At 29.3% G+C, this 19,170-nt stretch overlaps 1 protein-coding gene across 4 annotated transcripts in view; it reads right to left on the bottom strand.

The window, feature by feature from the left end:
* Positions 1–3,376: 3,376 nt before the first annotated feature.
* LOC113376487 (low-density lipoprotein receptor) overlaps positions 3,377–19,170 on the bottom strand; it is a 99,006-nt gene continuing 83,212 nt past the window's right edge. For all 4 annotated transcript variants that reach the window (XM_026616423.1, XM_026616425.1, XM_026616424.1 and 1 more), the window contains 12 exons: positions 18,677–18,819; positions 18,249–18,370; positions 17,929–18,180; positions 17,272–17,572; positions 16,906–17,124; positions 16,441–16,585; positions 16,075–16,284; positions 15,247–15,448; positions 14,320–14,412; positions 10,036–10,163; positions 6,703–6,861; positions 3,377–4,108 (listed from right to left, as the gene is read on the bottom strand). In XM_026616423.1, coding sequence (XP_026472208.1) covers positions 4,064–4,108; positions 6,703–6,861; positions 10,036–10,163; positions 14,320–14,412; positions 15,247–15,448; positions 16,075–16,284; positions 16,441–16,585; positions 16,906–17,124; positions 17,272–17,572; positions 17,929–18,180; positions 18,249–18,370; positions 18,677–18,819 — 2,019 coding nt within the window. In that variant the 3' untranslated portion in view covers positions 3,377–4,063. The remainder of the gene's footprint in view (positions 4,109–6,702; positions 6,862–10,035; positions 10,164–14,319; positions 14,413–15,246; positions 15,449–16,074; positions 16,285–16,440; positions 16,586–16,905; positions 17,125–17,271; positions 17,573–17,928; positions 18,181–18,248; positions 18,371–18,676; positions 18,820–19,170) is intronic.

Raw genomic sequence — 19,170 nt, 5'->3', positions numbered from 1 at the left:
AAGTATAAGGTCTATGCATAGACCTTATACAATACAAATGAAATTGTATAAGGTCTATGGGTCTATGCCCTATTCTTATTTATCTATGATAATTCTTATTTATCTATGGTGGGCAAAAAGTGAAACTCGATGCAAGATAAATGCAAGACTCATAGATAAAAGAAGAGTATGGTAAGACTAGTGGGGCGCATGGCATCGTGCCTTAAGGCAAATGGCCGGAACTTCCCGTACCAAAAATACATATTTTTTTAAAAAGATTAACATTGATGAAAAAAAATTATTTCGAAAAAATTAGATTTTTGAGATACTATAAATTTGACAAAAAATTACTTTTTTTAGAAAAAATTTTTTTTTTTTGAAAAAAAAAATGTTTTCTTTATTTTGACATACTTTGGAAATTCTGCTTAACTGCATAGAGTCGAAATGTCAAAGCGCGTAAACGCCGCGTCGCCGTCTAACGGATAAATATTGGTACGGAACCCATAGGAATGTAAACAAAATTTATACTTATTGTTAAAATCTCTATAAAATATCTGATAATTTAATGTGCATATGTCTAATGATCATTTTTGACCGCCAAATGGCATTTATTTTTAATTTTTCCACTAGATCTCTCAAACTGCTAGACCTGCCTTCATCAAAATTTGATCAATTTTTCAACTTGTCGATACAAATAAAATATTTTTTGAATTTTTAAAATCGGACGCTCCGTTCTCTTAAAAACTGAGTTACCGTTTTCGGCACTTTTTACCCCGTATCATCGGAACGGCTAGACCTGCCTTTGCTAAAAACTAATCAGCACGTCTTCTTATCAATACAAATCAAATGTTTTTTGAATTATTCAAATCAGTTGATCGGTGTTTCCAAAATCGTCGACGAAAATTTGTATCCGCACACACACGCACACACACATACACACATACACACACACACACACACACATACATCCATTTTTTCTACGGTATGCCAAAATATTCAAAAATCTTTGAAACGTAAAGATATATAAAAAATTTCATTTTCATTTTTTTTGCGATTACTATAACTTGCCCTACGGGAAGTTAATAAATTAGAAAAAAATAAGTGGAAACAAAAATTACAACCTATTTCTAAAATAAAATAACTTAAAAATACATGTGTTAGACCATAATTATATATAAACCTTGACAGGCGCCGAAGAATAGATAGAACAAAATCAGGGCAACGAGTTTTACTTAAAATCCGCCAAAGGGGAGTTTGCCTTGCTTGAGTGCTATGTCGACGGCGAAGTAAGGGCTTGCAAGGCCCTTTCGTTTTCAAAAAAAAGTTAAGTTACATAAGCTGCGCATTATAGTTGAACTAATTGATGAGTAAATGAGATTAATGGCTGATCAAATCATGACAAAATGTATACAAATTTTAAATAAAGAGTTTGCGAGCCCCCCTGAAGCCGAGGCCGCTTCATAAATATATATGAAATGTTCATGAAAGGGAGCAGGGAGCATGTATAGGCAAATAATTGTATATTAAAGTAAAATATATACATAATTTTTAACTTTCCGTAGGGTAGTTATAGTAATGGGCCAAAAATCGAAAATTTTTGCATGTCTTCATGTTTTGAAGGTTTCTGAACATTTTGGCATACCTTCAAAAAAAAAATTCTTTTGTATATAGAAAATAATTCAGTTTTTAATTTTAATTCTGAGTAAGTTCTAATATATTTTAAACAAATAATTTCAACTTTGCTATTCAGTTTATATAATTCTTATAAATATTAGACAAATTTACAGTATTTATAATAATCTATTTAAAAACATTTAATATTCTTCAGACATTTTGTTACCGTCCAACAATTTGTCTTAAGGCACGATGCCACACACCACTAGTTTTACAATTATTTGTGCATATGTTATACCTCCACAACAAATATTATTTTAGAAAAATGAAATATTTATTGTTATTAAAATGAATTTATTGCTGATGAGATATTTATTAGAAAAATTTAGAAAACTAATCAGCTTGATTCTTGATTGACATCTCTCGATCAGAGTTTGAATGTTTTAAATCGGTTCAGTTTTTTTGGCTAATTATTTTGCATTTAATTGCTAATTGTTAAGAAATGGATCAGTCGACGGTTACGTAGATCTAATCAAAGCGAGTTTGTATTGAGTTACATCAATTTTCCAATTTTAGTTCAAACGAAAATGTTAACAAAACAAAATTAATAAATCTGATTTTCTGGCAAACATAAACTTCTCCTTCGGGAAGTTAATAAGAGAAAATTGATATAAAAGCGCTGGAAATTCATTGTATATAATGCAAAGATAATCGGTTAAGAACTACTTATTAAATTTCTCCATTTTTTTTTCAATGAATCATGTTAGTATATTAAGCATTAGTAACAATTATCTACTTGGTTCAATGTATGTAGATGCAACATTTGTACCAAATTTTTTTATACATAAATATCACCATTAGTCTACTGGAGCAACTACGTGTTTTATTTTGTATATAGCAATTTTGTATTTTATTTTGTATAGAGCACAAGTGTTTTATTTTGTATATAGCAAAATGTAATAGTATGGAATATTTGTTCACTGATAACATGTGCTATACTAATTATTATTACTGATCATATGATATGTATGTGCTAACCATGTGCTAACTTTCAATTAAAGATTTATGATAACCACTATTTGATGAGATCATAAAAGCCCTAAAATCTTCCATAACCACTAATACACAGTCTTTTTTTTTACATGTTTTATTATTGTTTGATGAATCGGGTTAATTCACATTTAACATGTAACATACAGTAGAACCTAGATATATTAAAACCTAGACATATAGAATGCAACTGGATCTGTAAAGTAGTCATTACTAAATCGAAAAATAATGATTGAAATATTATACATTTATAATTTATTCTATATGAAATATATTTACAACCAAGTTGATTATTTTATATATATATATATATATATATATATATATATATTCAAAGTTATTGTAATTTATTAGGAGTTATGTTGTATATTTAGCAACAAAGATATATAATATGAATTATTAAATTTGATTCTAACATTTAACTATGAAATTTTTGAATATGTTATTTGCATATTGTATTCAATATACAAACATGACTTGCATAATAAATTTCAAAGTATGCATTTATACACATAAGTATTACGTATCTAACAAGTAACTACTAAGTGTATGACACTATCCAACTCACAAGCTTATTAAATGAAAGTAATTATGGCAAGAAATATCAGTTCTTACTAAAACAGTAAAATAATATATACAAATTGTGATGATTATATAACTAAATTGATCTAATGATATCTACATATTTTATCTATAATATTGATGAAATTAACCAGATCATTACCGAACACACATTTTTTTTAGCAATCACAGTTATTTCTATCATGTAGACTCAAATGTAACATATTATTATAAAATAAGAGTTAGTGTTCTGATTAAATATATTTTATTAACATAAAATATGAAAATACTATATGAATTTAAAATAATAAAAGTGGATATTAAAAAGAACACTGTATATACAAATAATTTTATGCACAATTTAATAGTATTTCGAAGTAAATAAAATTTATAGATATGTACAAAATCTCTTAACAAGTTTTATATTAAGAACAGATTTATATGAAGTTTGTATATATTATGTCTTTGAGTATTTCTTAAGAAAAACGTTCATAACTATTTATATAATCTTAACATATTCATAATAATATTCTCTTAAAATTAAATAAAAAACGAATTAAAAACTATTTGTTTGGTGATCATTGATATTAGGCAATAATTTTATATCTTGATAGAACTTATGACTTATTCATATCAAAATAACTCTACGACACTGAGCTATAGCATAACGATTATTTACAAGTTACAATATAATTGCACAGCGATTAAGTAGAATTGACCGACTTTAATTAAACATTAAATTATATCTCGCAGCCATTTCCATAGACAAAATTATCATTTGAGCTTGAAAGAAATATAAAATCTTTTCAATGATTTTTGCAAGCTATGACAATATGGCGAAAGTAGTTTTGGTATGTTGTCAGACAAATTCATTATTTCCTGGTGTAGTTAATGGTTCTTGAGCCTGAAAAGGATAATTTAAATTAATAGACGTATGAGAAATTACATATACACATATATACATATACACACATTATAAATATATAATAAAAATGACTTATTAATTATTGTCATATTCTTTCTCTCTCATTAAACAATTAGATAAAATCCACTGTAACTTACCTAACTATATTATATTTCAAATCCTCATGAATAGCGTGAAATTAAATTACAGTATTAATTTATTGAGAATAGTTCAAAAAATTTAAGTATAACCGATTTCTAAGTAATATCAAGGATCTATATTTAAAATTACAGAAGTAATGTAATGTAAAATTAAAGAATGTTAGCAAATTACTATTACGACGAGCTGATAAAATAAAGAAACGTACAATTCGATTTTGAAAAGAAATCACTACTCTGAAAATATTTTATAATTATTTTGAGCGTACTAATTCATTCGAAATTATATTTTATTAATGTATTAAAAACACTATAAATAAGTTTATTAGAAATTATTATTAGAGCATTATAAAAAGGTAAGAACATACATTTTAAATAGCTCCCTTTATATTAATGTTTATAGTAATTAAATGAAAAATGTAATCTAGAAGTCTAGAGTAAGGTATTCTAAAAAAGCAATACACTTAAAAGGAAAAACTAGATACGAAGAGATATTTATAAAATCAATCTTTGTTTAATGCGTAATTATAATAAAATATATTTATAGTCAATCTGTATAAAAAATTGTATATGTTAATTTCTCAAATCGATTTGGCATAAGACTGCAGTAATTTTTTTAAACAACGGTTAGTTTTCACTACCCTGACCTTGATAGCATATGTGACCAATTTTTGCAATAATTAAGTTATATATTTAATTATAAGAATATATATTTAAGTAGAAATACAGACGGATAAACTTGCAGAATATCTTTGAACTATGAATATCTGAGAGATGTTAAACTTGAACCAAATGTATGTCTTACGCATAAAAAAAGACAGTAGAGAGCAATTTACGTACAAAAAAATAAAGTTATATCAGATTGAAAATCATGACAATGAAAAATTATTTTTTGCAAATAGTAATCTTACCTGGGTAATGAAAAAATGCAATTATTAATAAACTTTGATCCCACTTTTTCATTGAAAAGTAATTAGTCAATCAGGTAGAAACGATTTTGGCACCAGTTTATAATTATATAAAATCACTCCTTAGTCTAATCATTTAATAAGATACTGGCATTTCATCGATTATTATTTTAATATTTTATGAGCTTTAAAACAATAGATATTAACATAGTTAATAATAAAGTCTATTATACGATATTTAAACCTTTACTATTTAATACTGGACGCGGTAACAATTTTGGCACATCAATTACATTTGTATATAAATAGTATATTTAATATATGAGTTTAACATTAAGTTTATGCATTAGCTACAAATAAAGTATTTGTTCTTATAGTTTTCTACATTAAAGTGCAAAATTACAAAGTGGATGTTGTATCATTACGTACATTGCAAAATACTCTATAACTGGATTAATCTGATAGTACTTGAAAATTATAAAAATATTAATAATTCACTTGCGCGTACATTTCTTGCTAAAAAAGACGGCAATACATCTTAAAGTTTGGCCTAAATTATTTAAGTTTTCTTATTCAAATTATGAATTTCAAGGATATTACACATTGTAATTTGTTTAATAAATTTTTAATAAACGCCAAAAGAATGATTAATCTTTATAAAACAACACCACACTGTTTTTATAATAATACTGCAACAAATTCAAATTATCATGTAGGATCGCATCTTCGGGAAAAAATATGATCTCATAAAATAAAGAACGAAAATATTCAAATATATAAATATAAAATTAGTTTCGCGCATTTTATTAAAGTTCTATTGAATTCAATGTTCTAAAAAAGTACAAATATTCTGAAAGTATTTCTTGTTTTTTTTTGGGCGTTGGATAAAACAAGCAGACACATTGCCAACCTCTTCTTAATATAATACGGTCTTTTTTCGAAAATGATTAGATTTGTAATTGTGTATGTTTATATACTTATAAGCATAAGACGTGCAATTTGTGTATTCTATTGCCAATCATAGTTAATTCTATCAAAAACGTTATACTCAATTTGAGAAAGAGATGACGATGAAGTTCTACTCAAAGAGTCGATACGAGATTTACAGGGACTGATGAATTCAAAGAATAGTTATACCGTATGCTATATTTTGCCAATCATTACTTAACTTTTGTAACAAAATCACTGTCCATACAACTAAATTCTGAAAGACTTGTTGTCGCTATCATCAATATCACCTGTACACGAATTTTCCAGGTGTGTAAACCCAAATTTGCATACGTCTTACTCTGGTTAAAATCAAAAACAATGCACACTTTCAAAATATACCAAAAATACATTATCAACTGTTTCCCCGAAGATGATCCAACACATCATTAACAAACCATAATATTATGTATACTGACACGTTTTAGCCCTGGCAAATAAGTTAGTGCAACGTGGTTCTGATAAAATTAATTTTATATTAATATGGATTAGTATGAAATTATCTGATGACGACCTGACACTCGCGCGTCAACGCCCTTACCTCTTCGCAGACGGTGCTCGGGTAGAGCCTCGGTGGTGCGGTGTAGCCGTTCTTCTCTAAACTGAATTGATCCTCGGTGGTCTTGCGGTATACCGGGTTATCGAAGTTCATCGAAGTCACGTTCCTATGAAGATAGTGTCGATACACCAGAAACGCGCACTGAAATACAAAAGCATTCATATATCAGAGCGATTATATTCACTAATAAACCTATAACTAGTGGGGCGCATGGCATCGTGCCTTAAAGCAAATTGCAGGAACTTCCCGTATCAATTATTATTATTTTTTTAAAACGTGTTTAAAAACATTTTTGAAAAAAAAATTACTTCGAAAAAAATAGATTTTTTTAGAAACTATGAATTGGACAAAAAATTCCTTTTTTTAAAAAAAAAAAATGTTTTCTTTATTTTGACATATTTTGGAAGATCTGAACTTTTTTTCAAAGCAATCGTACTGCTTTAACTGCATGAAGACGAAAAATCGAAGCGCGTAAGCGCCGCGCCGCCGTCTAACGGATAAGCATTGGTACGGAACCCATAGGAATGTAAATAAAATTTATACTTATTGTTAAAATGTCTATAAAATATCTGATAATTTGATGTGCATATGTCTAATGATCATTTTTGACCGCCAGATGGCATTTTTTTTTTACTTTTTTCGTTAGATCTCCGAAACCGCTAGACCTGCCTTCATGAAAATTTGATCAGTTCTTCATCTTGTTAATACAAGTAAAATGTTTTTTGAATTATTCAAATCGGACGCTCCGTTCTCTTAAAAACTGAGTTACCGTTTTCGGCACTTTTTGCCCCGTATCTTCGGAACGGCTAGACTTGCTTTCGTCAAAAACTAATCAGCACGTCTCCTTATCAATACGAATGGAATGTTTTTTGAATTATTCAAATCGCTTCATCCGTGTTTCCGAAATCGTCGACGAAAATTTGTATCCGAACACACATACACACGCAGACACATACACACACACATACATCCATTTTTTCTGAGGTATGCCAAAATATTCAGAAACCTCTGAAACGTAAAGATATATAAAAATTTTAATTTTCGATTTTTTTGCGATTACTATAACTTACCCTACGCGAAGTTAATAAACCAGTAAAAATTTACAGAATTCAAATTGAAATTTTTATTAAACCGGATCTAAAGATGATTCTTCCATGTGCAAAGATATTAACAATTTCAAATATAAACTATAGTGATGCTTGGCATTGTGCCTTAAGGCAAATTACCGGAACTTCCCGTTCCGAAAGTTAAAAATTAAAATTAAAAAAAAACTTTCAAATTTTTTGAAAACCGAAAAAAAGACTTTTTTAAATAATCAACATTTTTAATTTTGAAATTTTTTGAAAATTTAGAACTTTTTTTCAGTGCAATCGCCCTGAGTAGCTGTTTTAGAGTAAGTTAGAGTTTAAAATGTCTATAATGTCTTGATATCGACGATTTGATGTTCATATATCTAATAATCATTTATGACCGCCAAATGGCATTTTTTTAATTTCTTTATTGCATTTCTGAAAACGCTGGAGCTTTCCAAAAATTTAATCAGTTGTTCATTTTGTCAATACAAATAATGTTTTTTAAATAATTCAAATCAGACGCTCCGTTATCTCGAGAACTGAATTACCATATTTGGCACTTTTTGCCTTCAAAACGGCTGGACCTGCCTTTGCCAAAAACTTATCAGCACGTCTCCCCATTAATACGAAAATTGAATTATTCAAATCAGTTGATCCGTGTTTCCAAGATCGTTGACAAATATTTGTATCCCCACACAACCACATATTATATTACTGAGTCCGACGTATCCAGACAAAAGATCAGTCTAGGGATGCATAAATGCATTTCTCTCACTATACATTAAAAAAAACTAGTGGTGTGTGGCATCAAGCCTTAAGGCAAATTGCGGAAACGTCCCGTACCATAATGAAATTACTAGTAATTTTCATTATTTATATTTTATAGACAAATTATAGAAACTTGATAATTTGATAATAATTTGAAAGATGACGCTTATATATGTTTACATAAAAAGTAAATGAACAAAATTTAACCAAGCCGAATTAGTATGAAGGATATTAGCTCATATATCAAAAAATTATATAAACTGAATTGCAAACTTAAAATTATTTATTTGAAGTATATAAAAAAATTATGGAAATTAAAAAAAATTGTTTTTAAAATTAGAAAAAAAAAGTTTTTTTGTTTTCCTCAAAAACAATCGTTTCATCCAACCAAGCAAAAGATTTTTTGAATCACTCAAATTTGATGCTTCGTTCTCTCAAAAACTGCTGTTTTAACTCCGTATCTCCAAAACAGCTGGACCTGTCGTTGCCAAAAACTAAGAAGCACGTCTCTCCATTAGTAGGAATCGAATATTTTTTGATTATTCAAATCGGTTAGTCTGTGCGCCCGAAATCGTAGGCAAAAACATTTATCCATACATACATACACACACACCCACATCATTTTTTCTAACAATAAGGTATGCCTTCAGAAATCTTCGAATCGTGAAGATATGCAAATATTTTCAATTTCGATTTTTGGACAATTACATTAACTTACTCTACGGGAAGTTAAAAAAACACACACATACATCCATTTTTTCTAATATGTACCAAAAATGTTTCGAAACGTTAAGGTACATACAAACTTTCATTTTCGATTTTTTTGCGATTACTGTAACTTACTCTACGGGAAGTTAAAAATATTTCTTTTTTAAACTATCAGTTGTCCCAGATTTGGAATAAAAATATGGTCATCGTTGACTCTAATCTACCACTTGTGGAATGCCTGAACGCTTTTAAGGCCGGATTGTTTTTAGACGAATTAGGCAACTTCTAGGAGTTTCTTGAGTCGAAAGGCTCAATTCAATGTGATTTAGGTATTCGGAAAACGGAATGAGGCACTGGATAGTGACGATATCCATCCAGCCTAAGGCAATCGATCTTGGGTCATTAGTTTAACTCAATGTCGACATTTAGAATCGTTTGTAAACAAGATAGATACTGAACATAATAAATATCTTGAACTATAAGTAGCTCGACGTGCAGAAGAAATTGTAAAAGAATATTAGTATCTCATGATTACCATAACGAGTGGCAACCTGAGATCTCAAAAAAGTGAAGATATTGAGCAAACGTTCGTTGTTTCGCATAAGTTTACTCTTCAGAACTACGTCATTCAATTCAAGATGTTCCACTTTATTATATTGTTCGACATTTGCCCACATGATAACTTAACGTCTCGATCACATGTAACACATTTCGTTGCATGAATTCCATTGTAAGTAAACTAATTAATAATATAAGAAGTAATTACCAATGCTACAATAATAGCAACAGCAGTGACGGCAGCTATGACTATTCCAGCGACGACACCACTATCTGAGGCTTCATGCACCAGCGTGCCATCACTTCCAGTGCGGTTTATGACACCATTTGGATAGCCTGTACATAAAAAACAAAGAGTTACAAAATATTGATTTAGAAATGAAAAAATCAAATTAAGAAATGATAATTCCGTATCATTAATTTGTCGCTACTATCATCATCGTACACCATAAATTTGTGCCACTAATTATAGTTTGAAAATAAAGTATTTTAATATATATTTGTAAATTCACAAATCACATCATGTGAAAATATGTATTCGTACGTCTACAGAAACAGTAAGTAATGTAACATGAATCTTGTTATTCAGATAATTTAGAACTATAAATAATATCACGTACAAGTATTGCCGAACACTATTCATATACGAAACGTAGTGTATTATATAAAAATTTATCGTGTGACTGATTTATAAGCCCTTTTACCAATGCTCTAAACAAATGTTTCTCTTCGATAGCAATGTATTGAACGAAGTGTTTTTTTATTCCAATGCAATTCGAAAATAGATAATTTTGTTGGTACAGAACTTTCTGTACTAGATCGATCCTATTAGATGAAATCATGAAATTATTTGAAATAATAGCGTTAATTAAAAATTGTAAAACTGTAAAGCGGAACTATTGCTTTCAAAACGATTGAATATAATTTTATTTTATATATTTATTATAATACAGGGGAAAAACGGACAAAATGCATGGTGTTTTAATTTTTAATATTTGTTTATTTAATTATAACCAGTCTCAATTGTTTTTCACTAATCTGTGGTTTACTGACTATCAGTAAGACAGTATTTCATTTAGTAATAACATATTTATAGAAAAAAATGCAACCCATTACAAAAATCATTTTGTCCATATAGTATGGACAAAATGACATAAGGTAGGAACATACTGAGATGGTAATTTTTAAGAAGGCAGTTCATAAATAAATCGTTTCATCCTCTTTGGCACATTAGCACATGAATCAAGAACCCAAAGGTTAAAAGTCATACATCGTAACCAAATTTCGCTGGGTTCAGATCCGAAAAAGAAAGTTGTGCAACGAATATAAGTCTCTTCATTTTACCGGTGGATCTTTTGATCTGTTTTTAGCAATTAGTTCTTGCATACTTGGAATAGAAGTTAAAAGTCAATTATCTTTACCGAATTTAATTTTTTTCTTGGCCCTGTAATGCTTGCGAAATAGTACTGTTATTTTGTCCATTGTATAAGTAGGTATGTCATTTTGTCCAAAATTGAACAAAAATGAATTATAAATCAAATTTCCACCAAACACCTGATTATTGTAATAAAATTGATTGAAATTAAAAACAAAAAAACAATTCGATAAAAATACCCCAAAAATAAATTTTTCAATGCACAAAACATGTTTCAACTGATTACTTTGCCAATGACGCTCAACATCTGACAAGATTATGGTTACGTATTTCTTCATGTATCATGTTAAAACTACCATACCACTTTGTCCGTATTTTCCCTATACATATACATATATACATATACATATATACATATATATATATATATATATATATATATATACATATATACACGTGTACAGTTATTTTGTGATGAATTTCTCACACCAATTTCAACATCAATTTATGTTTTTACTGCGTGTAAATAGGCGAAATGCAAAAACTATTTTCATTTTTTGCCGAGATTTGATAGTAGATAGAAAGATTTATGTCGAGGATCAGTAATGAAAAAACGGATATAGTTTTTTAAATTGACATTTTTGCGCGGTCCTTTCATTGAGTTTGCGTTATTAGCGTTTTTGCTCTGCAATATGTAATTTATATTAATTATTATTGCAATAAAAAATATGTTTTCAATTATGAAGTAAAAGAAAAATCAATATAAATAATCGTTAGTATTAGTAGTAAGCATAAGAAGCATATTTTATTAAATTTATGAGTTATAAAATAATGCGATTGCTAATAACCAAACACCAGATAACAAATTTATTAAAAAAAATTAAGCTACAACAACCATTGCGTTTATAATTATTAATGAGGTATAAGTTATTTACATTTGTTCTTCACCTACAGAAAAAGAGACTCCTACAATTTTTAATCGAATTTTCATTATCGTTTGCATTTTGAAAGTAAGCGACAGTAGAAGTTAAATGAAACGTTATTATAAATTAACATGTAAAAATTAACTATGCAATAAATTCCATTTAAAAAGTATGAGATTGCTCAAGCAAAATAAGCTCACAATCAGAAAAATGTTCTAGAAAAAGTTACTGCGAAATGAAATTATGTAACATATGCATAAATGAAATTATGTAAAATTGAGTGTTCGTGATTATAATATTTTAAATTTAATACAAACGAACGAGAAACTACAAATTCAGGGTAGTTTTTCTCAAATATTTCTTACGTACTTGTTACTTTGTGCATTGAATTGAAAATTGTTATGCATGATACGAATCAGATGAAATATTAATAATTCATGCGCCTATGTTTAAATAAAAAGCAGAAAAATGCATATTACTAGCCTTTGTGTGATATACCATAAATTGAAGTAGTTAATATCATGCATTATATGTTTCAAAACTAAAATGAAAACAATTATTTGACTATATATAAATTATGAATATTAAAATTAACCAAAACAGAAACGTATTTTAAACTTCAAGACATTATTTAATATCATATGCTAAATAAGCTCAACATTCAGATTTCGCACAATGATGTTAATGAAAGTGAGTAACATAATGATATAATTTTTAATAGATTGATGAAACGCCTTGGCAGTACGCAGTCGGTATCCTGAAAATTCTACAATTTAAATAGATGGTATATAGAAAGAGCATGAACCATTTTTTTAAAAAAAAAAACGGGTTTTATATGCAAGAGCAAGATTGGAAATTACATATGAGATAATGTAGTTATCGCAAAATAAATTGATAAAACGTGAATGATAGGTAAATTAAAATGCAACAAGAATTTGCAATGAAAAATGTAAATTAGTTATTTGAAAAAAACAGCATTCGTTATAAAAAACTAAAAATAAAAAAATGTATTATTTATATATAAATATATAAATATATATACGTAGGGTAGAAGTAGCCAATAAGTCGAAAATAAAATAACTTTGTTAATAACTGCAATTGTATATTGAGAATACATCTCATTTCATTTACAAAATAATTATTATGAATCAATACATTTATAATTCGAAACATAATCAATTCAAAACTATGTTCTTGGAATATATGATCAATTTCGCTGATACTTTGAACACTTTAATTTTATTATTAACTTCCCGTAGGGAAGTTATAGTAATCGCAAAAAACGAAAACAAAATTTTTTATATATCTATGTTTCAAAACCTTCTGAACATTTTGTCATACATTAGAAAAATGGATGTACATGTGGGTACGTTTGTATGTATATGTGTGTGTGTGTGCGTGCGTGCGGATACAAATTTTCGTCGACGATTTCCGGTCATTCGATTCGTATTTATGAGAAGACGTAAATATTCGTATTTATTAGTTTTTGGTAAAGGCACGTCCAGTCCAGCCATTTCTAAAAAAAAAACGAATTTTTTTGCCATACGGGGCAAAAAGGGCAAAAAATGGTTTTTGAGAGCGTCCAATTTAAATGATTCAGGAAACATTATATTCGTATTGACGAAATGAGAATTTGATTAAACTTTTGGAAAGACAAGGCAATAATGATCATTAGACATATGCACGTCAAATCATCAGATATTTTATAGAAATTTAAATAATAAGTACATATTTTGTTTACATTTTTATGGATTCCGTACCAAGGTTTATGCGCTTCGATATTTTGTCTCTAAAACAGTATGTAGCGCGATTCTTTCGAAAGAAAGCTCAAAATTAAGTTAAGCTCAGTATTAAGACCTTATTTATTGTTATTTTATTTTCGACAGCTGGCTGCTAACATTTCGCGAATATGTTTAAATGCGAACAGAAAAATCAAATATAATTTTATTAATAATCATATATAAATAAATATATATATATATATATATATATCGATTATTTAACACATTTATCTAATGAGGAGTCCAGAATTTACTATAGATAAAGAAGTAATAACAAAAAATAACTACACTAGTGTTTTTCTACGTAGAATTTCTACTTTATGATTATTTATGCTTTCACTCCAGGTGTCTTGATAAATTTATAAAGCTGTTCACTCTTTCTATTTCTACCATAATCAAACATGAATACTTACTAGAAGGTACAACAGCATGATGCGGCGTTTGACTGTCATTATTAGAATCAGGTCGCGTCCTATTCGATGCTTTGTTTTTATCGCTTGGAGATACTAAATTTAACATAATATGCAAAAACTTATAAATATGTAAATGTAAATAATATGATGCAATGAGTACTACTTAAAATAATTTGAATAAAAAATATATATTAATCAACATATAATGTATAAATTAATATTAATGGATGTTGGTGCATATTCTTGCGATGTACTGAGAAAATAAGTCCATTTAAATTTAAAGTAAAATTTATCATTTGGAATAGAATTTTTTTACATGCATTCAATATTATATATATTTAAACTTATTTAAACTCAGTACATTTAAATTAATTCCAATAAGCGCCAACCACTTTCACGCTTTCATGCATATATAAGGTGATTATATATAAGGTGATTATATATTTGTTTAAAGATATTAAAAATGACTATGAGGATATTCTACAAAAAATATACATGCATTTTTAATTCCTTAACTGCTTTTTGCACTTCATAATTTTATGTAAAATCGATGTAATAAATTCCTTCAAAAAAAAAAAAAAATACAAAATACTGTTCATGTCAAATTATTGAAGTAATGCAAGTACCACAATTAAGTCGCAATTTTGTTGAAAGTAACATATTTATGCAAAAGCTATTTAAAAACTGTTTCGGAAAGATCGTCCAAATATTTTTTTTTCAAATCCAGTTTTCATCATAAAACATAGAATCATATATATTATATATGATAAACATAATAATCCCTTCAAATCACGTGACAATGTATGATGGACTTTTCATTCTTGAATTCATATGTATATAAAAAAATGGATTACAAAATTGTATAATGATTACCGTCGATAATTTTTTTTTAAAGACAATGCAATAAGAATATTATTAAACTCATACCCGTATCCTCGCCGCACATGAGCCCATCAGGCATTAGTTTCAACCCGGTGGGACACGCGCAGGAGATTCGCGGAGACCTTGCTGTGATCCGTGGAGCAGGAAGACAAAGATGAGAGCAATGACCATTTACTGCTTGGCAATGGTTTTCACCATCGGGCTGTCTGTATGGATGGTATACATGCACCACCATTGGATTTTGTAACTGGAATGCCAAGATTATAATGTAATACGTTTACTTTCTTAGGTTATCGCTCCCTATTATCGTATCATACAAATAATGTGAATACAAGTTTGTCTGAAAAAGTTATATTGAAATTGCAACATTTAAGGTATAGTAGGTACTAGAGATGGGTAACTCACTCTGGAGTTATCACTTTGATGCAACTCCTCCCTCGGAGTGAATCCGAGCGGAGTTGTGTCGGAGATTTTGTCATATCCGACTTTCCTAAACTAGTATTAAATTTGTTAACTCGTGCAAGACATTTGCTTTGGGAAGGAAGCGGTCGCTTTTTCGACTCCCGGGTAGTTTTATGACCTTTTAGGTATACGAGTCAAAATAATGCCATTGTGTATTTTCCAGAAAATACAAAAATATTACTTCAAAGATACAGAACAATAAAATTGCGTTCAAGTGCAAATAGCTCAAATGTATAATTTATTGAATAGGGGTCATATTTCTACCTATGACAATCTTTTGGTCGTATAATCAAATGCATAAAATAGTAATTTTTATAATAATATGAACAGAAATATTTGAACTGTTTGTAAACTATATTCAAATACTTAATAAATCCTTAGAAATATGAATAGTATATTCATTCTTCTCACCATTTGAGTAGCAGTAATCGGTTGAACATCATGCCCATCAAATTTATTCGCTTTGAATACGGCCATCTTGTCCCAGTCGGTCCAATAAATCCAATCTTCAAATGTAGTTATAGAGAAAGGATGTCTTAACGTGTCCGCAGAATAAAGTATCATACGACGATCGGAACCATCGTAATTACAAGATGAAATCACGTTCAGTTTTGCATCCACCTGTAATAATATTAAAAATAAGTAAATTAATAAGTAAATTAACTTCAAAAGCAAAAAATAAAATTGAAAAAATAAAGACTGTAAGGCACACATGCTAATAAAGTATGTATTAAAATAATTCCTTCATAAATTTATTTGGCTATTATTGTGACTTACCCAGTATACACGTTTACGGACCAAGTCCAATGTTAAACCGTTTGGCCATTTCACTTCATAAGATACAATAGTTTGTCTGTGAGAGCCATCCATACCCGCACGTTCAATTTTAGGTTCAGTACCCCAGTCAGTCCAGTACATCCAACTAAAAATTGAAGATTAATAACTATCAATTATCATGCTAAATAATGTACGTAGTTAAAAACAAACAAAACGAATAACGAACATCGACGGTCGATGATCGACCACCAAATAAAAAGAAAATATAATTGACATCATGAAAGTAGAGTGGTAATAATATTTCAAATATTTAACGAATAAAATATTATTTACCAGTCTAATAGAACATCTTTAAATTCATAAATACTTTCAAACTATTCAGCTAATAAGGTTGTAGCAATCAAGAATATATTTTTCTTAAAATTTACGCATCTTAACGGGTATTTCAAATAAAAATACAATTACCCGTCAATTGGATTCAATGCAATAGCACGTGGTTCTTCTAATTCATCTGTTATCAAAACTTTTCGCATATTGCCCTTGAAATTTGCAAGTTCTATTGTGTTCTTGCCCGTATCGGTCCAATAGATATGATTATAAATCCAGTCCACGGCTAACCCATCAGACGTTGTTATTTCGTCCTTGATCACAACTGTTCTTTCCGTTCCTTCATCAATGGGAGCCCTATTAAAACAAATTTTAATAGTAAATACATCTTGTGCTCGACATTAAAAATAAGTTGTAGATTTTAGAAAATTATCCATTTAATAAAAATTTCTAAGTGTGTCTTTATCAATAGATATTAATAGGGTAAAATGCATGTATATGTACTTGTAAATTTTCTGTTCGCTGACATCACTCCAGAATATCATTCCGGTGCGGAAAACGAAATCTAATGCAGTCGCACTTTTTGTATTGTTCACAATGGCTGTCATTTCGTGATGGTCCAGAGATATCTTCCTGATATCGTGTCGGCGAGCGAACAGCAAAGAGGCGTGCCCTTCAGTCGCTTTGCAACGGGTTCTGTCCCGAAGATCACGCATGTATCCATTGATGCATTCGCATTTGAACGAACCCTTCTCGTTAATGCAGGTCTGAGAGCAGGCTCCAGGGTTCTCGCACTCATTTGTATCTGCCAAAAATAAATAAATCAAAGTAAGTGAAAATTGCTGCTCTATTCAAAGTCAACGTACGTCGAAAAAAATATATAAAAGTATATTTTCTCATTTAATATTATCTCTATTTAAATTGTTTATGTGTTCAACTGACTTAACACTTTGTTAGCCTGCTCTTGATTCTTGATCTTGATCTCTATATTTTTACACCAAAAGATTTGGCGGGTCTAATAAGCGAGAGAAGCAGCATTGGACCATAATAAAACGAGTTAACTCGTGACCAGTCAACAAAGTGTTAAGATCGGCATATCAACATTTTTGTCAATCAATGAAATAACGAAGTGCAATAACATCACGTTATTATTCAACTGACCTTCGCAGGTGGTATTGGTTGTTAAATGATATCCAGGAAGACAATCACAGTAATAGCTCGCTGGTGTATCGACACAAGTCTGCGAGCAACCTCCGTTATTGACTGTGCACTCGTTCTGCCCGCATTTTCCTTCTGGTTCATCTTCAGACATGGGACAATCCTGCTTGCCATCACAAACCTTCGACAACGGAATGCAAACGTTGCCGCCGCAATCAAATTGTGTCTTAGGATCGCATCGTGGCACAGGCGTCGCTAAAATATAATAATATAATAAAATCTCATGTTTGGTAGAGAAAGAATTATTTTAATTATCAACTTACTGCAATTGTGTTCATCACTGCCATCAGCACATTCCTGATGGCCATTGCATTGCAGATGACCAGAAATGCAAGTCCTATCTTTGCATTGGAATTGATCAGGTCGGCATGTGATATTGTGGCATCTGAAACAAAATTGTAACGAATTTAATTTAGAAAACCATAGTGTGTACATTGTAAATGTGTAATTATGGAAAGCAACTTGTTTAAAACTTTTCTGGTTTCTATTCCAATAAAATAGGTTGAATTTTTGTTTTGAAGTCTAGTAAGCAAATATTTGAATAGATTTGAGTTCTGCATTGTTTGTCCAATATGTGAACTACTATTAGTTAGAAAGGCTTATGCTAGCATAGCATTAAACTATTTTATATTCCAATATAAAAGTATTTTACATTCAATATGATATGCCGATTACATATGCGTAAAATTACCTTTTTGGGTCCTCGTCATCGCCACCAGGGCAATCTCTATCACCATCGCAAACCCAAGTCTGGTGAATGCATGTGAGGCGATCTTTGCATTCAAACTCCCTCGCTAAACAAGGAGAAACAACTGGTGGAGGATTAGAGCAGCCCTGGATTTAAAAAAAAGGTTTATAAAAAATAGGTTTAATAATTATTATAGTTTCAAACTAACGAAGAAAATAGACACAACATATGTATGATCAAGTTCTACGATAACAAATTTGTAAGCAAAAATAATACTACTGAAAATTAAATACGGTATAAGTTAAATGGAGTTTCAAATCTTAAGCTTAAAATTTATATTCTAATGATTATGTAATTACGACAACCGTGACTAGAAGCTTATCACATTGCTAGAGTTAAAATAAAAAAATATTAAATTAGTCTCAAATAGAATAGCATTATTGTATATATTACGTTTATATACTTTTCTTGTTTTACTTCAATACATTTCGTGTTGG

The sequence above is a fragment of the Ctenocephalides felis genome, unplaced genomic scaffold, assembly GCF_003426905.1.
Source record: "Ctenocephalides felis isolate EL2017-DRISC unplaced genomic scaffold, ASM342690v1 CF-g0.4_SCAFFOLD_01886, whole genome shotgun sequence".
In the NCBI taxonomy this organism is placed as follows: Eukaryota; Metazoa; Arthropoda; class Insecta; order Siphonaptera; family Pulicidae; genus Ctenocephalides; species Ctenocephalides felis.
Note: the sequence above shows the minus strand (reverse complement) of the source record. Positions and strands in the feature narration are given on the sequence as shown.